This window comes from Trichosurus vulpecula, chromosome 1 (assembly GCF_011100635.1).
Source record: "Trichosurus vulpecula isolate mTriVul1 chromosome 1, mTriVul1.pri, whole genome shotgun sequence".
Lineage (NCBI taxonomy): Eukaryota > Metazoa > Chordata > Mammalia > Diprotodontia > Phalangeridae > Trichosurus > Trichosurus vulpecula.
Genome location: NC_050573.1, coordinates 237,023,534 through 237,046,298, shown reverse-complemented (window position 1 = coordinate 237,046,298; position 22,765 = coordinate 237,023,534). Strand labels below are relative to the sequence as shown.

Sequence of the window (22,765 nt, the reverse complement as noted above, 5' to 3'; positions counted from 1 at the left end):
TGTAGTTATAATAAGTTAACCGCAAAATTCTTGTTTACCTTAGTGAGAGTGAGTGTAGGTCTGAAGTCAACAGGGTAATGGCTTAAGACTAATAGAAGTGTAAATAAAATTAGACTATAACCACCTCAAGAATAGGGACAGAGTGTTATAGACCCTTTCATTTGACACAGTGCCTAGGATGGTGCTAAGCATGTATGTACTCAATAAATAGTTGTTGAATGGAATTAACTGTAGGCTCTTTACAGAAAGATGGCAATGCTTTGAATGGTGAATATAAGAATGATAGCAAAATCCTTTCCAGTTACATCCATTCACCAAATTTTTCCAATTGCTTCCATTTCCTGGAGGAAGTTAATCTCATAAATCCCCATTCTTCTTTCTTTCTCACCTTGTTCCCAAAGATGATAAATTAGAATCTTAAAAATAACAGCCAACTACCAACTAAATTACAACAGTGGCAAAGAAAAAGAACCCTGGAGAACAATGTCTGGGAAGACCCAGGATTAGTTTACTTTCAGGGAAAACCAAAGTGCTATTTACTTGGCTCTTTTCATGTGTTGGCATTTTTTGAGCTTTGTATTGTAAAATATTGTGGTAGAATTCTTTCTTTTTTCTCTCTTTTTTAATACCACATGGAATCATGGTAGACAGTACACACTCTCTCTCTGCAGCTTTCCTTTTGCCTTTTCCTTTTCTTCTCACTTCTGCTCCCGCTCGACATACCTTTAAACCTCCTTCCTGATAGGAAAATGGAATTTGAAAAAAGGAGATGAGAAGCATCTTGGGATAGTGAATCCAGGTTTAAATCCTAGCCTTCATTTACTCTGGCCCTCTGGTTGAACTAGATGACTGCTCAGGTCCCTTCCAGTTCTAAATCTGTGACCCTACAAGGAAGCAAGCCTATCAGTCTCCCCCTTTACTTCCGACACTTTTGTGAAAAAAAAGGATAGCTAACAGAATGTGAAGATTCCAACTTGCAAATGTCTTTAAATAGATGACTAGCAAAAAAGAAACACTTCTCTCACTTGCAAAGTATACACACACACAACACAGTTACATGCAGATGTAGACATACATACCCCTCCTTATCATTTAGTACATGAGTCAAAATATTGTTCTTTTTTTTTTTTAACCAGATCACTGTGCTAAAGGCATGGAAGATTCATAAACCATTATTTTCTTTGTTTGAAACAAGAGAATATATTTGAGAACTTAGAAAAAAATTTGAGGAAGATTAAAATTACTCAAGGACCTTGAAAATAATTCAGTTGGCCATTTATTTCATAATTTTAAAAAAGCATTTAAAATCGTGACATTTCAGAGCTGGAAGGGAACTTAGAGTTCATTTAGTCTACTCCCTTCATTTTGTAATGAGAGAAACTGAAGTCCATAGTCATTACCTGACTTGCTCACACAGAGTTGGTTAATAGCATAGTCAGGACTAGAACCCAGGTCTCTTGGGCTCTCAGTTCAGTGCTTTTTGTATTGTACTACCCTTTCTAGAATCATTTATATTTCCAAGTAAGGTAAAAATGTACCCACTGCTGGTGTCCAATGGAAGCATTGATATCAGGATATCTGTGGCTTGGTCATGTTTAACCTTGGTTTCTAAGACACAACAGCAAAGTAAGAACAACCAGTTTTAGGATCTGGATTGCAGCCCTGGTTTTCACCGCTCTCCTCTGTCCAGTGGCCCTCATTCACTCAGGGGTCCAGTGCCTTCATGCTGCTGTGTTCCCCACTTCAAAATTCTCTCTCCTCCAATCAAAATTCATTGTTTCAGTACTGAAGATCTTAATTAGGTGTCAGTAGGGAAGCAATATGATTGAATGACCATATTGGATTGACTATAGACAGCACCTGAATAGAATCACACAGGGTTTATTTAGAGTTAAGGGATGTCAGTGGTTATCTATTCAATATATAGACTGTTCCTCAAAGTTAGCTTTCTTTTAAAGGAAAAAATGTATAGGTATACAGTATAAAGGTATACACAGAATGACCACATAAAACTTTACTTTTAAAGTCTTTTTTCCTGCTAGAATTTCTTTCCATTCAAGCATTGTTCATTTATATTATCATATGAGAAACAGTATGACAAAGTGGAGAGTGGGATGGCTTTGAAGTCAGGAAGGTCTGGGTTCAAGTCCTGCTTCAGACACATACAAGCTGAGTAACCAAGGGAAAACTATTTTATTTGTTGGTGCCCCAAGCAATTCCCTAACACTATAATTACGGGCAAATTGCTTGAATTACGTGAGAAGAAGAAATTTCCAAAACAAGAATCCCCTACACTGATGAAATCGCAAGTCCAGACTCTCCCCAAAAATCATTTTAGTCACTACTGTTCTCTTTATCTTCCTCGCCATAGTTCTCTTTCTCTTCACCATCTTTGCTACCATCTATTGCATTCAAAGGGCAAAAATTACTGAACTAAACTGAAGTTCTGAAAAGTTTTCAAAGGTTTTCTCATAAAATATGTCTTTGCTACCTCTTATACTTAGAATGTTAGTGTAGACCATGCTGGTTTTGAACAAGTCAGATTTTGGCACTTAACAGCATGACTATCTGATAGGCCCTTGTCCCTGGAAGAAGTCTTAACCCTTTAAAGTAGAATGCATGCTAACCCAAATTCAGCAAGAACAACAAAGGAACATTTTACGAAGTTTATCAAAGATTACTGTTTGCCCAGTACTTAACAAGGACGTGCCTTGCTGGCTTGTCCCCCTGCGTTCTAAAAAAAGAAGGAGGAAGAGCAGGAGAAGGGGAGGAGGAGGAAGAGGAGAAGAAATTAGTTAGCTGAATTAAGAATTAGATCTTTATAGAAACTAAAGTTTGCCAAGTAGATTGTAGTTATGATCTATATAGGAATTTTTTTTTTGTGGTTCGGTTGTTTTCAGTCGTGTCTGACTCTTTGTGACCCTGTTTGGAGTTTTCTTGGCAAACCTACTACAGTGGTTTGCCATTTCCTTCTCTAGCTCATTTTACAGATGAAGAATTGAGGCAAACACAGTTAGGTGACTTGCCTATGTTCATGCAGCTGCTAAGTGTTTGAGGCTAGATTGGAACTTAGAAAGATGAATCTTCCTGACTTAAGTCCTGGCATTTTATCTACAGTGCCACCTAGTTGCCTACATAGTAATATATAAGAATATGGTAAATGGGAAATTTTTCATATTCAGCTGTGTGTTGATAATAATGCTTGGTATCTATCACGTTTCAGCATCAGTATTAAATCAGTTAAGACAGAATAGTTGGGTTGCATGTTCCATGTTCAGTCATTACAAGTATTATTTAATTAGTGTTGATAATGTGCGCAGCTTTGAATGGGATGGTTAACATCTTTAATTATTACTCATAGCAGAAAGGGCACTTCCTTTTTGAAGAATATTAAAATGTTATTGCATGTTCAATGAGTGTGAACAGTGTAGAAGGTATCACTTAGAACACAGCCACATGATATTTTTATCTAGTGTATTCTTAACCTAAAATTGTTAACCTTAGACTAGAATTGAATGGACTATCTTTTTAAATAATCATCCAAAGCTTCTAATATTTTTTCTTTTATCACTAGATGACTTCTTTCCTGCCCAAATAAATTGTTTCTTTCTCTGGAAAAGCAGCTTTTTGTCCTACTAGAGCCCTGAGTAATAAACTGTTTTTATCTTCTGCTCAGTTGCCATCTCTCTCTAAAAAGAAAGAAAGAAAGAAAGAAGAAAAAGGAAGGAAGAAAGGAGAGAAGAAAGGAAGGAAGGAAGAAAGAAAGAAAAGAAAAAAAGAAAGATTTTCCAGTAGATAAAAGAAGTATATGAAGTTTTAAAAATATTCTGGCACTTTCCCCTTGAAAAGAAAATGTTCCGATAAGTTAATTTCCAAAAATTAATTCATCTCTTGGTTAATTCTTCTTTGATCAGTGCTCAGTAGTGATGAGTGTTGAACACAAGTAGGCGAGTTCATTAGAGCTTGTTGTACTCCTGATGTGGAAATGTTGCAGGAGGCAAACTTTCTTTTGGGGTGTGTCCCACAAAAGGACCCAGCTGTTCTTATTTTCTTTAATGTAGGAAAAGATGAGAAAATGCTCCCTAAGTATCATTCTTTGCAGTGTCAGCCTTTCAGGAAAAATGCACTTTTAGTAATGCTGTACTATACCCACCCTAATTCAGAAAGAAAAAAAAAGTCTTTTTAGTTTGTGATTGGAGGAAGCCTGTACAAGCAGAGGAAAGGGAGAGATTATTTTGATGTAAAGGATTTCTGTTGCTATAGGATATCTCAGTTTTTCTTCCAACTCTTCAAAATTTTATTAAAAACTGTGATCAGATACAGTATACAGAAGCTTGAGTTGAATGAAGCATCATTCCAGGTACATTTTACAAAAATTCAATCGTAATTTAAAAAAAATTTTTTAAAAGATGGCACCTGATCTTTCTACTTTATCCAGATCCTTCTACCATGGCCTACTTGTCAAAAGAAATAAAGAAAAAATGGGCTATTGTATCTATCTGCATCTGATTTAGCATTTCCACTCACAATTCTCCACCCTTTGTTCATTAAAAAATAGCTGCTGATTTTAAAAAGTTCTTTTTTTAAATATGAACTTAATAAATACCAACAAACATGACCATTTCAATATGCCCAGGAAAATTTTAAAAAGGGACTGTTTGTGAAACTATGAACTTCTGTTACATACAGTTTGTCTTTTTTTCTCACTACATAGAACTTGGGTTTTTAAAAAATATAATTCGAATTTAACATAGTACCTCTAAAACAGCGCTACTTGTATATCCCTTTCTGAACTTCTTTCTGCTTTTTTTTTCTTTTGTGATTCATTGACTTTCTTTTTGTAGTACTATTACCGATACCCTCACCACCTCACCCAAATCTCCCTTTCCAAAAAGAAAAAGAAAAAGTGATTACTTGTAATAAATAAGCCTAGTCAAGCAAAAAAGAAAATCTACCTATTGGCTGTGTATAAAGATATGTGTTTCACACTGTTGGTCTAGTCCATGCCAGGAGGCAGTAAGCAATGATGATTTAGTTACAACAGAACTCTCATGTTGGGGAGGAGAGTTTCACAATCTGAGGACCTTCACTGTTCAGGCCTTTCTGTGGTTCACATCATATTTGGTCTAAATATACTGCACAGATTGGATGAACAAAGGTTGCGAATGTTCGGTGAATGATGGTGGACACAACAGTTAGACATTTCTTGATGGTTCTTAATCATTCCCTCTACTATGTGAGTGTTAAAAATCTTTAATTATAATTGTGAAAAATTTAGTTATTGCTTCCTAAATCAATAACCTTCTGTGATGTTTAAGATATGATGTGTTATTTTTCCATCCAGAACAGATACATCGTCTTTTGATTACTCTCACATTATCTAGAAGTCATTCTATTTCATGACTATGCAAAAACAACTAGCCAGAGAGAACATTTAGTTTCTTCACTTAACACGGTATGGGGCAGAGGTGTCAAATATGCAGTCTGCAGGTGACACGTGGTCCACAATACTTCCAAGTGCCACCCAACCAAGGTTAAAATGTAACTGGGAAGCATTTAACAAAATAAATAAGAATATTAATATGTGGTTTAGCAGCCCCTGTTTCTATTTGTTTGTCATCATCAGCATAAGGGATAGAGAGGTGGCCTTGAAGTCAGGAAGACCTTGTTTCAAAGCCTTGCCAAGTAGGAAATCAAACTCATATTTTCTGACTCTCAATCCAGTGTTTTTCCCAGTATACTAAATTGCCCTCAAAAAACAAAGTAAAGTAGTTGTGTGTAAGATAATTATTCAGAGCACCGACAAATGAAAAGCCAATTAAACTGATACTTTGAAGCCATGAAAATGACTTCACAGATCCAATTTTGGTTTCTGAAATGCATTGAAATGTTAGTTGAGATGACAGTTGGACCAACGTTGTCCAAGGATGTATGTCTTTTTTGTCCTAGGAATATGGGGGTTTTAAAACCTGTTTTCCATGGCTGTTGTAAGAATCAAAGGAACAATTTCTAACCAAAAATATCTTCCTCACAATAATTCTGTATTATTATTTCCATTTCCATATGAAGAAATAGAGGCACAGATTTAGTGACTTTTTAATGGTAAAATGACTAATAACAGAGAGGGTATCTGAACACGGACTTCTTGACTCCAAGTCCTTTATTGCTTCCACAGCACTTAATAGAAAGGACAAGGGTATTTAGTATTTTTAAGACAAAACAAATACTCACTATAACTGGAATTCCCTCTTCAAGGAGTATGAAGTAGAGATCAATTCATGCAATTTGGTTTGGAGAAAACACTTTCTTTTGAACTAAATTTGTGATTGCATTAGGAAAGAGAATTCCCAGTGAGGAAAAACTCCCTCTACCAGCGTAGATCAGTAACTGCTTTGCAACTTATAGTCTTAGAGAATTGTCAAGGACAGTGTTGTCAAGTTCAAATAGAAATGGATCTCCACCAACCACATACATAGTTTACCTCTCGACTGAGGAAGCCACAAATGCACATTATCTATGTTGTATTGTATTTTTATCTATTTTGTTAAACATTTCTTGTTACTTTTAATCTGTTTCTGGTGCGCTAGGGCACTTTGTGAGTTTGACATCTCTGGTCTAGGTACTGAGAAATGACGTGACTTGCCCCAGGGTCACACAAATCTCTGAGATGAATTAGAAGGCTTCTTCATAGGATCATAGCTGTAAAGATGGAAGGGACCTCAGAGGCCAACTAATCTAACCCTCTCATTTTCAAATGAGGAAACTGAGGCCCATGGCGATGAAGTGGCTTATCCAAAGGCATAGGTAGTAAGCATTATGTGAAGACACAACGAAATGCACAAAGTACTTGCTTTAATTAGAAAGAGTTTTGTGGGCTTCTTCTGAGCAACTGCTAGGATGGTAGATGCATGGCAAATGTAAGGCATTAGAAAAATGGTATTAAAAACCATATGTAGAGTAATAGAAAATGGTAGATAAAGCATGAATGATTATTACAGTAACCATTTTCAAGTGGTAAGAAAACCCAGTAGTGATTAAGTTTGCTAAACATTACGTTATGTGGAGGTTGGCAATTATTCAGTTTGTGGTTTATTTTGGCCTTTGGCTTCAGCCCCCTCCTTACCCTCTTAATTTGCCTGTTTGGCCAGTATAGTATCTTGCACAATTAGTCATTCTATCAATCTTTACTTGAATAATTGAATGAATATACATCTTTGACTTAGCTTCCCTTTCCTTGTCTGTAAGGTTAACAAGGAATAAGATCTTCCCCGCCCATCAGTAGGCCTCATGTGGAACCCATGAAGGGATGCTTGCTTGCTTGTAGGAAGGCTTACACGCCTTTTGCTAATTTCTGATTAGGCACTGAGTCAGGAGGATAGTGAAGCCTTCTGGCTCTGAGCCTATTAGCTGAAAGAGTGTATATTCTGAGAGGTGAACTTTTGCTTTGGGGGCTTGCTTATAAGAAGGATCTTATGATTTCCTGGCCAAGACTCTGAGTGGCCATATGTTCAGAGCTCCCTGACTGCTAAGAGGTAAAGGCTCTCCCAGTTTAGTGGTGGATGTAAAGTATATAGCAGTATTGCTTTGATTCAGGCAGTAGAGCCCAGTCTGTTGGTCTGTATTTCCTCTGTTTATGTTTTATGTAACTAATGAAGATTGTTGACCCCTGAAACAGCTATCCTTCCTTAAAGCACATCTTAAGAACCTGTGCTAGCAGCTATCCTGGGTATGCCAGTGTGGTTGCTGTTACATTGTCTTTTCTCAACAACTCTTATTGATACTTTTCTAATATAAGTATTACTTCTCACATCCATCCATTGACTCCTCCTTTGTAACTAAGAAAAAAAGTGAGGAAAACCCATCAACAGATCTCAGGCATTTGACAGTATGCAGCCTTCCACACCTTTCACTGTTGAGAGTCAAAAATATTGAGGATGTTGTTTAGAAACATAAATATTGAGTTCAGTTTTTAGTTCTTCCACAGACTATAATCTTCAAAAACAATGCTTTTTGTCCATTAAAGAATTTTTAAAATTCATAGCTTTGATTTCATTAGTATAGGGAATTTTCACCAAGGAAACTGTCTCAACTAATGCAAATTAGAAGTTTGGGAAGTTTATAATGCTACAGAGTTGCTTAGTACATTGTTGTTGTTTGGTCATTTTCAGTCATGTCTGACTCTTCATGACCCCATTTGGGTTTGTTTTTTTGTTTTTTTTTTTTTGCAAAGATACTGGAGTGGTTTGCCGTTTCTTTCTCCGGCTCATTTTAAAGATAAGTAAACTGAGACAGAGTTCAGTGACTTGCCCAGGGTCACACATCTAGGAAATGTCAGAGGCTAGATTTGAACTTAGATCTGGTCCAGCATTCTATCCATTGTGCTACCTAGCTGCCACTGATGCACTGAGATGGTAAATAACTTGTCCAGCATCACACAGCCTATGTGAGGTGGAGGTGACATGAGACTGGGTCTTTGTGTCTCCAAGTTTCTGATTCTGTCTAAAAGACAATCCTGCTTCTCCTTGGTTTAGCAAATCAAGATGCATTAGCTTATAATTAATAGCTCACATTTATGTATTGCTTTATAAAATGCTTTTCAGGTTATCTATTTTATCATCAACTTTCCTTAAATAGTTAAATGCTGTTATATATGATACTAATTGGCAAGAAAATGACTCAGAGGTGACAAATGGCTTGTGTTTGTCAGACTCTTCTAAAAGAGCCAGATGACTATATTGTCCCAAATGCCATAAGTTGTAATTACCTCCATTTCCGGATGAGATCTTTTGTTTCTCTAAGCAACTCTGTTACAGAACCCATAAAGAATAAAATAAGAAAAACAAAAGGAGGAAGAGAAATACGTTATCACAGATTTCTTACTGAATTAGAACAGCTTTTTCTTCTATTTTTAAAGTTAGCTGGAAGAAAGATGAGGAGTGTTCAAACTGAAAAAAGGAAAGTTAGAAAAAAACCCAAGTACCTAAAGCCTCTTAGAAAAAGATTGAGTCTTTAGAGCATTTAAGGTAATATTTGTGGCAGTCATTCATATTAATGGGTGATATCTATAAATGCTCTCATAGAGTGTGTATTTTGGGAACAAAGAAAAATAAGTTTATTAGCAGATGGCAGTAAGAGGGTATATATGTACATATATATACCCTCTTACTGCCATCTGCTATTAAATTTATATATATATATATGCACACACATACATATATACACATATATAAATATATGTGTATGTATATATGTATATATTGAAAACAAAAAATAAGTTTATTAGCAGATGGCAGTGAGAGGGTATATATATGTGTGTATGTATATGTGTATCTATGTATATACATACATATATATATACACACACATACTATCATTTTGACTACAGGAATGAAGGAGTGTGGTGTAAGAACCATGACTGGGATGGTTTGATTGATTTGGGGGAGTAGTTTTTAGTAGTAGGTAGCATTTATATACTACCTAGAAGAGTGTTATATGTATGGGCTTGGCTTATAGAATCTTCTCACTTCTCTTCCCAGAGCAGGATGGAAGTTTTACATACTGTTGTATCTTGAAAAGAACATCAGTGTAAAAAAAATAGGAGTCAAAAATCATTAGAAATCATAAGCAAAAGTTCTATCTCTTGACGGAGGACACACCCTGCATCTCACTCAACATGACATCAGGCTTAGCAATGCACACTTGCTCAGAAAGAGATTAGTACTTTTAATTCTGAGAAGAGCAAACTCATTCTCTCTACCATGGTGGTTTGAGATTGACCTTTGGTGCTGGGCTGCTGCCAGGTGGCTCTCCTCTAGCTTCTTTAAGCCTGTGAATAACTGTTTTATTAGCAGTGAAGGTGAAGAATTACCAATGGAATAATATGGGGAAAGCCTGCACTCGTTAATGGGGTTGATCAGAATATTCAGTTTAGACAAGAAGATATGTTGTCTGTTCTAAAATTTGGACTTTTCAATTGTACAAATCTGTTCATTCGTGTCAGTGGTTGCTGTTACTTAAGATAAAAATCAATAAAAAAGAGTGGTTAATCTTTACCTTCTATAATAGAAAGCAGGCAAACCAGGATGGGGTTTTGGTGTTTAAACACATCCCCTATTATAAGAGTTTTATGTGCTGATCTAATCAAGGCTGAGCAAATCTGCTGATTTTTATATTTATTAGGTATCTTTTCTTTCTCAGCAATGTTTGTCTAAGGATTTGTAGCATGTTGACATTTTGATGTTATAGAAACTTAAAGTGAGATATTTCCAATTAAGTTACATTCACCTCTAAAGACTTGTCCTGCCCACCATTGTCATAAAACAACTTCATTTATAAAGATAGTTGAGGAGGTATGAATGGGCATTCTTTGAAAGATATATTGGATTTATTATAACAAGCACTTTTGGTGCTATTGGTATATGTATCCTAATTGCCTTATGGGGAATGAATGTTGCTTGCTGAGATTTTCATTGTCAGCAGAGGATGTCCGTGGATACAAAGTCCCCTTCTTCCCATGAAACCCCCACTCTGTACTTGGAGATGGTCATGCCAATTTACTGGGTTTGGAGATGCAGTTAAGACCCAAGAACTGATCCCAATATGGCAATCCAACTTTGTTTACTTTTAGCACTTATTCTGCTTATTTTCCCGCTTTATTTAGTTCATTACTTTTCAGATTTGGTGAGCAGTTCTCAGAATATAACAAGAAGTTTCAGCCTCCAAGGTATTTCTTGCCAGACCTAAGACCGGATGAGGAAGACATTTTCACTAAAAAAGCACATTCTTGGGAGAAATTCAGCACAGCTTAGTATCCCCAGGAGGTACTGATAAGTTGTATTTTTTTGTTGTGTGCATCTTTTTCGAGGCCCGCTTTGAAATCCAGGTAAAATTCTTCCTACTGAGAAGAGAAGATAAACTTTTAAATATTTATAGAATTTGCAGAACAGTTGAACAGAGTAAGACATTATTGCAGAGGCAGAGGGTATTTCATTTAGAGAAAAGGGATGCTGCAAAGGAAAAAAAGCTTTAGCTCATAAGACCAACTGCTTTCCTTGTGGACCTGCTTCTGGAACCTAGTACAGTTCAGGACAATTCTGTAAGGGTGTGATTGTTACTGTTGCTTTTTTCTCCCCTAGACTACAATGACCTAAAGGAACCAGTGGAGATTAGGTTGGTTTTGGTTTGATCCCAGAGTTCAGATCTGTTCTAGGGTAAGCTCAAGGTGACTTTAGATTCTTAGAGCCATCTAGCCCTGCCCTAAGGCTTCTCTGAACCTTATCTTTAGTAGTCCCAAAGTTTAGTCCTGAAACTAATTAGCTGCCCACAGTATTCTTTGGATGGGACATGACCGCAGGTTAAAGCACAGTTGTTTCATCAAATAACTTTTTGACCTAGAGACCATTAGCTTCATGGTCCTTCCCCTTTGCTTCAGTTATTATCTCAATCTCTATGGGCTTCTTTTGAGTCCCCTGAAGCTGGACAGGTGATGTGTTAGAATGGATTATGCATATCTCCCAGGTTCTCATAGTTCTCTGTTGACTAAGATGATCCCAGTTACTATCTCATAATTCTGATACTTGGTGAGCTCCCTAGAGGTGTAGAGATGAATATGTCATCTCTACAGGGAGGAAAGGGTTGTTTTAAAAACCTGTCATTATATTGCAATGAGTCTAATTTTATTCTCCTCCTCCTCTGCACCCAGGGGATATCCATAGTGGCTCACCACTGTGGTGGTGGAGAAAGCTAAAAGTTTCCTCAAAGAAGTTTAGGTCTAGGAAATTCACTGAAGCTGGAAAAGCTAGGGCTGGATTATCCCCTCCGATTCCATCTTCCAAATTAGGATCCCAGGACTAGTATGTGGGGTCTCATCCAAACACTAGGAGTTCCCATGGCCAAGAGTTCATAAAACTGCCAAGCGAAGGGACAATAATATTGTATGACTAATCTTTGTCCTGGAAAAATGTCCAGATTATAAAAACATACTTTCTTTTTCTCAGCTGAGAGGTGAATGATTACGCGTGAGCAATATTGCCTGCTTTGTCATCTAGGGCGATTCTGTTGGTTAGTTTACTTTTAACTGACTTTTTCACTGTTACATGGAATGATATTGGAAAATAACTCATGTTAAAACAAAAGATACCAATGAAACTTTAGTAATATACAGAAGGAAAAGAATTTAGAAATGGATATGGAAAAGGGGCTTTTAAAATTAACACTTACATTTATTTTAAAACATTAAATTATGGAATTTACAATTTCATTATGATCAATTTTTATTTTGGGGTATTATAATATTAGTACACAACAACAGAAACAAAGCCTAGAATAAATTTTTAATTTTTTAAAAAGAAAGTAAAATTCCAGAATATTTCCCATGGCAGTGAGGTGTTTTTTTCGTCATTCCTGGCTGTATCACTTTTCCAGGGAAGATTCTTCCACATGTTTGGCTTGGGGAAAAAAATGCTATGAATGCCATTCTGTAGGTCTACATAGCTATAAAGTGAGACTGTTAGAGCAAGGGGAGGACTGGGATTGACTACAGGAGAAATTCATATCATTTTTGAGACAGCTCTTAAGTGGTTTTCGGGGAAGAAAAAAAGGAAGAAAAGTGTTTGTAAAGTTAAGAATTTTACAAAGTATGGCTTGTGCTGGTTCAGTGCTGTAATGGTCAGCCCACTCCTTGTCTGGGATGTTGAAGATCAGGCTTCTATTTCCTCCTCTTTGGAGGAGGAGACATCAAGCTCTTTGATATTCCTGTCCCGGCCTGGCCTTCCTTACCTGACTCTGTTGCTTCAGCACCATCCAATATGTCAAATGGGCAGTATTAAAGAGCAAAAACAACTTTACCCACTCAGCCTGAGGACCTTGGCTGAGTTCAGTAAGTTTTTTTTTTGAAATTACACATTGTTCCCACCCCCTAAATAACTATATTCTTCTCCGAGAGATAAAATGCAAATCAGAATTTTCCCATTTTTGAAAATGGATACTAGGACAGCAGATGGTACAAGTCCTGTTTGCTAGTGAGAGGGATAGGAAGAAAGACAGGATGAGAGCTAGCCTCTTGGCCCTTGATTCTAAATCCTTCTGGGAGCATCTTTGAACAAGGCCACTTCTTTAATTCAATTAAACATAAAGCTGCTTTCTGGGCCTATTGAGGTGGCACTCATCATTGTCAGTCAATAGAGTCATCTTCAGATAAAAAGTTCTTCCTTCATAGAAGTGTTACTATCATTTTTAGGAATTTATAACCTTTAGAGCTAGAAGAGACCTTAGAAATATCTGAGTCTATCCATTCATTCAGCAAACATTTATTAAGTAGGACCACTGAGAGGTGTGGACATGGACCTTTCTCTCCCACCCAGCTTGGGCTCAGGTACCCATTTCATTCTGAAGCAGGAAAGATACCTGCCTCCCTCCTGGATTAGTGCTGCAACATTGCTACAGTAGATTCTGGCCCTGTCTCCAACCAGCTTCTCTGTAGATCACTGGGAGCAATAGAAATGAACTCTGAGCACCACCTGCAGGTAAACAGGCCAAGCCCCACTGCAAAGACTCTAGAAGTTTCTTCACCTTCCCACCCTCCACCTCCATTCAGTCAGGATCCCGTTAGTTCAACTTTATTTTATTTTATTTTATTTATTATAAGAATAAGGGATAAAACAGCCAGCTAGAATGCTACATTGGTAACTTTGAGACCTAGTGAAAGTCCTCTAGCACTTTGGGTATGTTCTCTACAGAGGACATATGGAGGAATTTGGACAAGACTCACAGCATAAGAAGGCCTGGATAGGTTGAAATCTATACTGATGGAGGGAATAGCCATGCCCGTGAGATTGTAGATATGTTGGAGTAGTAAAGGGGTTAATTATAGGCCCCAGGCTCATCCCACAGTTAAATATAGATGTTTGTCTCATGCTCTCAACTCCTAAGGTTTTTGCTGTTGGTAAAGGGGCATTTTCAAGACTTTTACCTCTTCCAGAAAGACAATCTGATTTCCAGAGCCCAAGGTCTTATTATACCCAACCTCTCTTGACATGGATTACTTTACAATACAGACTATCTTTTACCGTCATCTGTCCTGAGCAAAAAGGCAGGAAAGCTTAGTCTTCTTACCCTGGCTAGAAAGGAATTTGTTATACTACCATGATTACCTTTCAGGAAGCAATAGGCTGGCCTTAAGTGTCCTAGTTTGATTTAACCTGGTCTCATTGGCTCGGAAATCAGAAGACTTGGGTTCAAATTTTACCTCTGATGTTTACTACTTTTGTGTAAATTTGCCTTCGATTTCCTCATCTGTAAAATGAAGGGATTGGACTAGATGGCTTCTGAGTTTCCTTCCAGCTCTAGATCCAGGATCCTTTGATAACTCACACTTCTTACAATTTATCATATGAGAATGCCATCTCCCACCTCCATGCTTTTGCACTGGCTCTTCCCCCAGCCTAGAATGAACAAACAGCTTTCTCATCTCCACTTCTTAGAATCTTGGATTTCCTTCAAAACTCAGCTCAAGCTCTGCCATCTAAATGAAGCCTTTTTGATCCAGATTCAATCAACCACTTTTGTCTTTGTGTCCCTAGCACCTGGTGCAGTGACTGGCATATAGTAGGCAATTAATAAGTGCTTGTTGGCTGATTGAATCCAGAACTCAAAGTACAACATAACAGACATTTTCAGTTAAAATGCTACTTTTTGCAAAAGGTCTTCCCTAGTGCCTTCCCTTCTAAGGTTACCTTTGCATCTATTTTGCATGTATCTTGTATATACCTACCTATGGGCACATTATCTCTCCCCAAGTCCTTGATGGCAAGGACTGTTTTTGCTTTTTCTTTCTATCTCTAGAAATACTTTTGACTAACATCTTACTTCCAGTCATCCTGGATCTGGTACCTTCTCTTTTAGTAAGGGAAGTAGGGAAATGTTTGCAGGGTGTTTTTTTGTATTTATGGAAGTATTCCAGATACTGGCTTTATTTTCAGAAATCTGAGTAAGAGATAGAACAATCCACCAAAGAAACCATGAATATTGTTGGAGAAAGATAGATGGTGGGGAGAAAGGGTGAAAATATCAAGATTGGAAAGAAGTTCAGAGGGCCAAAGAGTTTTAGAAGTTTTCTGTTTCTTTTGATCTTAGTAGAGCGTTAAGAGTACAGGAAGTTTCAATGAGAAACAGGATAAGGTCCATCACAACTATGAATACCTGGCTAACTGTTTCAGTTTGCCCTCATTCCCCAGATCATGGGAGTCTGACTTCAAGTAATCCTCAGAGGGGCAGAGCCAGACTGAGGAGAACTTGAAAGCCCCTTCTGCATAGTATTGGATATAGGAGCAGAAGTCCCCTCATTCAGACACAATCCTAGGAATGAGGGTAGTGATTTAAAAACAGAATAATAAAGGAAATCATTATCTTTTTCTTTGTCAGGTATCGAGTTAATTTCAGGCCCAGATATACTATCAAGTTCAAGACAGTCACACAGCTCGAATGGCGATGCTGCCCTGGATTTAAAGGTGGTGACTGCCAAGAAGGTCCTAAAGAACCAGTGAAATCTCCTCTGCCCACACCTGCCCGGCCCCGGAATACTATGAAGAAAGCCACAGGTAACGTTTTGTTTGCATCTTGGCACACATGCTTACAGTGGATTTTTCTTGGGTTCCTTTAAAGCAGTAGATTTATGATTTCTAATTTAATTTATGATTTTTAATGATTAGAGGGCTTCAAGTAACATGTATGCCATACACAAATATAGGAAAGTACATACACACATACATGAATCACTAAATTTACTGAAGCAGTTCCAATGAGTACAATGACTTTCTTGCAGAATAGTAACTTGTTAGAGGTGATTTGTCATAAAACCCATCTAATTATTTAGTGCATAGGAAATGTCTATGTTAAGATAACGGTTCTTTTAATGATGAACTTGGTACCACATGGAAATACACTGTATCTTTTTTTTAATTTTATTTTCAATTCACAGAACAAAACAGGCATTTCCATAACAGTACAATAAAAATGATGATTGCACATGAAACTGCAAATCTACCATGTACAATTTTTGGTTCCCTCCAAATATACACCAAAGTTACTATGGAAATTTCTCTTTTTCCCTTTTTGTCCTTCCCTTCTCTCCTCCCGCTCCTCCCCCTGCCTCAGAGGTATCTACCACCATGATATCCGTAGCTTATTGTGTTTTAGCTAACCTTTGTCTTTCCCTCAGCATCTGGTTCTCTGGATGTAGTGGGAATAGGTGTTTAAGAAATGTTCAATTGAATTGAAAAACGAATGCAGTTATCCCGTTTTTACATGAAATATCATTTCAAATTCCACATGGCGTAGTGGAAATAGCACTGGTCTTGGAGTCACGAGACTTGGCTCTGCTACTTACTTAGTAGTATGACCATGAGCAAATTCCTTCACTTCTCTGGGCCTGTTTCCTCATCTGTAAAGGGAACTCAAAGATCCCTTCCAGAGCTTCACACTCTGTGATTCTGGATTTGAGACATACATTTTCTAAGTTTGACTTGTGTGATTTCAGCTCAGATTTCATGTGCAGTTCCATGGACTTATTTTTACAGGCATTCCAAAACATGGGAGATTTGGGCTCAGTGTTACTTAAAAAAAAATTAGTTCCTACAGTCTCATGAGGAAAATGAACTTGAGTCATCTTTCTGTAATGAATGAGACATTTGTCTAAATTAGTCTGTAGTCCCGAATATTCAGTGGATATTTTTAAATGCTTTTCTGAATATACAAATTACTTTAATTGGAAGACAATACTGCAATTAAAATAAGAAAGTTATCCTTGTTCTGTCATAAAGTTTTGTTTCTTTGGTTAACATTAGTAGAGCAACTTATGACATTGAGCTCCAATTTATTTTAGGCTTATTTTCCTTGTGTGGTAAGTTTAATATAAATAATAACTGCAGTACAAATTTTACTCCTAAAATTGTACACTTAGGTCAGCCCTAAATGACACTATCTTTCCATGGGCTATAATTTCTTCAGTTCTGAAATCTGAAGTGTTTCCTGATTGTTTTCATCAAGTTGTAGTTTTGGTTGATTGAAGGAAAATTGTGGTGACCAGCTGGTAGGAATGTAGTACATGGAACTGAGTTAGGAGATCTGGAATCTAGGATTCACTCGATCCATCTCTGGGCAAGTGACTTAACTTTCTGAACCTCAACTTTGTTATTAGTAAAACATTTCTGAAACTGTGACCCACAGAGCTCTGGTGGGCCACACAATGGGAAGAGGTGTCCTGTGAGGAAATGTCAATGATGGTTCCAAATAATAAATATAAAATTAGAAATTAGAAATAGAAAATTACAAAAACAAAAAATGGCAAATTTTCAGAATGAGAATTGTTTTCATTTCCTTTGTTTTGCTCCAAGATGTCCTTAATCTTCTTTTACTGCAAAAGTATTGCACAAACCCATCTTCTGTGCCCCCAGTAGTTATGGTTTCGTTAATATAGTTCATGAAAAAAACTTTTTCTGTTGCTAAGATAATTCAAGAAATTCTGGCTTAGGTGATTTCTAATGTCACTTTGAACTCTGAAATTCTGGGATGTTTTAAGATCTCTGGCATGTGAACGGGTTCTTACTGCAGTAATGGGACCTACATAACCACTGGGAGAAGAGAATTCTCTCTCTAGCCCCCTCCCTGATTAGTAAAGCATAAAAACCTCAGATATACATGGGCAGGTTACGTGGTCCTTGGCTAATACAGTTTCCTAAGGTATCTAGGAATTCAGTCAACCATCAAGCACTTATTAAGTGCCTACTATGGGTCAGGCACTGTGCTAGGAGCTGGGGGTACAATAAAATAACCTTTACTCACACAGGAGCTTACATTTTTTTTTTAATGCAATTTATTTATTTAACATATTTGGTTTTCAGCATTGATTTTCACAACAGTTTGGATTACAAATTTTCTCCCCATTTCTGCCCTCCCCCCCCACTCCAAGATGGCATATATTCTGGTTGCCCTGTTCCCCAGTCAGCCCTCCCCTCTATCACCCCCCTCCCCTCTCATCCCCTTTTCCCTTCCTTTCTTGTAGGGCAAGATAAATTTCTACGCCCCATTGCCTGTGTATCTTATTTTTTAGTTGCATACAAAAAGTTTTTTTGTTTTTGAACATCTGATTTTAAAACTTTGAGTTCCAAATTCCCTTCCCTCTTCCCTTCCCACCCACCCTCCCTAAGAAGTTGAGCAATTCAACCTAGGCCACACATGTATTATTATGTATAACCCTTCCACAATATTCATGTTGTGAAAGGCTAACTACATTTTGCTCCTTCCCAACCCATCCCGCTTTATTGAATTTTCTTCCTTGACCCTGTCCCCTTTCCAAAGTGTTTGTTTTGATTACCTCCACCCCCATCTGCCCTCCACTCCATCATCCCCCTGCCTTTTATTTTTTTTTTTTATCTTCCTCCCTCTTCTTTCCTGTGGGGTAAGATACCCAACTGAGTATGTATGGTATTCCCCCTCAGGCCAAATCTGATGAGAGCAAGGTTCACTCATTCCCCCCTCACCTGCCCACTCCCCTCCTCTCCTAGAACTGCTTCCTCTTGCCACCTTTATGGGAGATAATCCACCCCATTCTATCTCTCCCTATCTCCCTCTCTCAGTAAGTTACTCTCTCATCCCTTAATTTCATTTTATTTCTTTTAGCTATCTTCCCTTCATCCTCAACTCACCCTGTGTCTGCTCTCTCTCTTTTACATATATATATATACACATACATACACATACATACATATACACATAGATACATGCATACATACACATTCACTTATATATATACATAAACATATATATATGCATATATATATATGCATATTCCCTTCAACTACCCTAATACTGAGGTCTCATGAATCATACTCATCATCTTTCCATGTAGGAATGTAAACAAAACAGTTCAACTTTAGTAAGTCCCTTGCAATTTCCGTTTCTTGATTACCTTTTCATGCTTCTCTTGATTCTTGTGTTTGAAAGTCAAATTTTCTATTCAGTTCTGGTCTTTTCACTGAGAAAGCTTGAAAGTCCTCCATTTTATTGAAAGTCCATATTTTGCCTTGGAACATGATACTTAGTTTTGCTGGGTAGGTGATTCTAGGTTTTAATCCTAGCTCCATTGACCTCCGGAATATCGCATTCCAAGCCCTTCGATCTCTTAATGTAGAAGCTGCCAGATCTTGGGTTATTCTGATTGGGTTTCCACAATATTCAAATTGTTTCTTTCTGGCTGCTTGCAGTATTTTCTCCTTGATCTGGGAGCTCTGGAATTTGGCAACAATATTCCTAGGAGATTTCTTTTTGGGATCTATTTGCGGAGGCGATCGATGGATTCTTTCAATTTCTATTTTGCCCTGTGGCTCTAGAATATCAGGGCAGTTCTCCTTGATAATTTCCTGAAAGATGGTATCTAGGCTCTTTTTTTGATCATGGCTTTCAGGTAGTCCAATAATTTTTAAATTATCTCTCCTGGATCTATTTTCCAGGTCAGTGGTTTTTCCAAGGAGATATTTCACATTGTCTTCCATTTTTTCATTCCTTTGGTTCTGTTTTATAATATCCTGATTTCTCATAAAGTCACTAGCTTCCACTTGCTCCAATCTAATTTTTAAAGTAGTATTTTCTTCAGTGGTCTTTTGGACCTCCTTTTCCATTTGGCTAATTCTGCCTTTCAAGGAATTCTTCTCCTCATTGGCTTTATGGAGCTCTTTTGCCATTTGAGTTAGTCTATTTTGTAAGGTGTTGTTTTCTTCAGTGTATTTTTCAGTATTTTTTTGGGTCTCCTTTAGCAAGTCATTGACTTGTTTTTCATGGTTTTCTCGCATCCTTCTTATTTCTCTTCCCAATTTTTCCTCTCCTTCTCTAACTTGCTTTTCCAAATCCTTTTTGAGTTCTTCTATGGCCTGGGGCCAGTTCATGTTTTTCTTGGAGGCTTTGGTTGTAGGCTCTATGACTTTGCTGTCTTCTTTAGGCTGTATGTTTTGGTCTTCTTTGTCACCAAAGAAAGAATCCAAAGTCTGAGACTGAATCTGGGCGCGTTTTCGCGTCCTGGCCATATTCCCAACCAACTAACTTGACCCTTGAGTTTTTCAGTGGGGTATGACTGCTTGTAGATTACAGAGTTCTATGTTCTACGTTTGGGGGGGAGGTGCCAGCTCTGTCAGAGCCGCACTCCTCCTTCCCCAAGGACCCCCAGTCCAGACTGGGCTCAGATCTTCGGCAGGCTGTGCACCCCTGCTGTGATCCGCCACTTAATTCCCCCCACCAGGTGGGCCTGGAGCCGGAAGTAACAACAGCTGTAGCTGCCCCACCTCCGCTGCCCCCGGGGCTGGAAGCCGAACCGCGAACTCCTTCCACTCCCGCAGCTTTTCCCACTAACCTTCTCCGCAGTCTTTGGTGTTTGTGGGTCGAGGGGTCTGGTAACTGCTCACGTATTCAGGGCGCTAGGGCCCCCTCCGCCCGGCTTCTGGACTGTATCGTCCATGCCGCTCAGGCTGGGCTCTGCTCCACTCCGTTCCCAGCTCCCAGCTCCCAGCTCCGTGTGGAATAGAGCTCACCCAGAGACTATCCGGGCTGTCCTGGGCTGGAGCCCTGCTTCCCTCTGCTGTTCTGTGGGTTCTGCCGTTCTAGAATTGGTTCAGAGCCATTTTTATAGGTTTTTGGAGGGACTCGGGTACGGAGCTCACTCTAGTCCGTGCTTACCAGCCGCCATCTTGGCTCCGCCCCCTTCAGGAGCTTACATTTTAATGGGGAAGACAACAAGTACAGATTGAATATGCAGAATAAATACAAAGAGGAAAAATGTAAGTTAAGTACAAAGTAGTTAAATACAAAGTAGCTAGGGAGGGAAGGCACTGGCTATTGGGAATCAGTAGTGGTCATGAGTGAGACAGCAGCTCTAGTCCCTTCTGGACAGTACGGGATCCTTCTTGTGCAGCTATAGCTTGGCACCTGCTCCCATTTTGGAGTTGATATCCATAGCCTACTCTCTGACTCACAGGTTGGAAGATGAAGCTCATTATTTATAAATTGAGATGTTAAAAAAACCCAACTAAATCCATTTCCAATTTGGTTCAACAATTCTTTATCAAAAACCGATTGTGTGAAGCACAAAGTTTATTCTGCAGGAGATAAAGTGTAAGACACAATCTCTGTCCTCAAGGGACTTAAAGGTTAGTAGGTACATAAGATGAGCATGCAAATAAATTTTTTAAATAAATTTATTTTTTATTTTTAGTTTACAACACAGTTCTACAGGTTTTTGGGTTCCAAATTTTCTCCCCCTCCCCCTCCTCCCCAAGATGGCATGTAATCCAATGTAGGTTCTACATATACCTTCACATTGAACTTATTTATATAATAGTCCAATTATAAAGCAGAATTATAACCAATGGAATGAAACATGAGAAAGAAGAAACAAAACCAAAAAAGAAGGAAAAAAAGAGAGCCAATAGTTTACCTCCAATCTGCATTCAGACTCCATAATTCTTTCTCTGGATGTGCATAGCTTTTTCCATCATGAGTCTTTTGGAACTGTCTTTGTACCTTGCATTGATGAGAGGAGCCAAGTTTATCAAAGTTAGTCCTTACAGAGACTGTGTCTGTAACTGTGTACAATGTTCTCCTGTTTCTGCTCCCCTACTCAGCATCAGTTTACATAAGTCTTTCCAGGTTATCATGAAGTCTGTTTGTTCATCATTTCTTTTTTTTTTTAAACATGAGATTTTTTCTTATTTTGTTTTTTGGAGGGGGGAAGGCAGGGTAGTTGGGGTTAAGTGGCTTGCCCAAGGTCACACAGCTAGTAAGTGTGTCAAGTGTCTGAGGCCGGATTTGAACTCAGGTCCTCCTGACTCCAGGGCCGGTGCTTAACTCACCACGCCACATAGCTGCCCCGCTCACCATTTCTTATGGCACAATAGTATTCCATTACATTCATATACCACAACTTGTTCAGCCATTCCCCAATTGATGGGCAACCCCTCAATTTCCAATTCTTTGCCACCACAGAAAGAGCTGCTATAAATATTTTTGTACATACACACAAATAATTTACAAGGTTGAACTGGACAAATGAGTGATCAAAAAGAGGTCCAGATGACTTAAGTGCCCATGGGGAGTTCAGACTTCTCTATCGTCTGAACACATGTAGGTTGGAAGAAGCTTGCAGAGGCCTTCTAAAGGAGATAACGACTAAACAACAGATAGTAATTCTGTATGCAGAGAGGCCATTCCAGGTGGAAGAAGCGGTAGGTACAAATACCTAGATGTGGGAAAAATACAACATAGCAAGGAGGCCTGTTTATAGCAGAGAAGTGGGAGCCAAGGCTGGAAAGATGGGCTGGACCCTACAGAAGAGTGCTTTGAATGGCAAGCTAAGAGGTTTGCCTACCAAAGTAAATCTAATAGAGAACAATTTTAAGTGTTGGGGTAGGGGGAGTAACATGCTTTTCAAAAAAATACCCAGGTGTTGCTAAGAACTTCAATGTGAAGGTATATGTAGAACCTACATTGGATTACATGCCATCTTGGAGGGGAGGGGGAGGAGAAGGAGGGGGAGAAAATTTGGAACCCAAAAACCTGTAGAACTGTGTTGTAGACTAAAAATAAAAAATAAATTTATTTAAAAAAATTATTTACATGCTCATCTTATGTACCTACTAACCTTTAAGTCCCTTGAGGACAGTTCTTGAAAGGTTCATCCTTTCATTTATTCATCCAGTCATTTAATAATCATTTATTAAGCATC

The 22,765-nt window shown here is 38.2% G+C and overlaps 1 protein-coding gene across 1 annotated transcript in view; it reads left to right on the top strand.

Annotated features, from left to right (window-relative positions):
- Positions 1–22,765, top strand: part of EMILIN2 (elastin microfibril interfacer 2) — a 64,350-nt gene that overhangs the window by 15,606 nt on the left and 25,979 nt on the right. Inside the window, exon 3 of the mRNA XM_036749847.1 lies at positions 15,421–15,596. Within this exon, the coding sequence (XP_036605742.1) occupies positions 15,421–15,596 (176 nt within the window). The remainder of the gene's footprint in view (positions 1–15,420; positions 15,597–22,765) is intronic.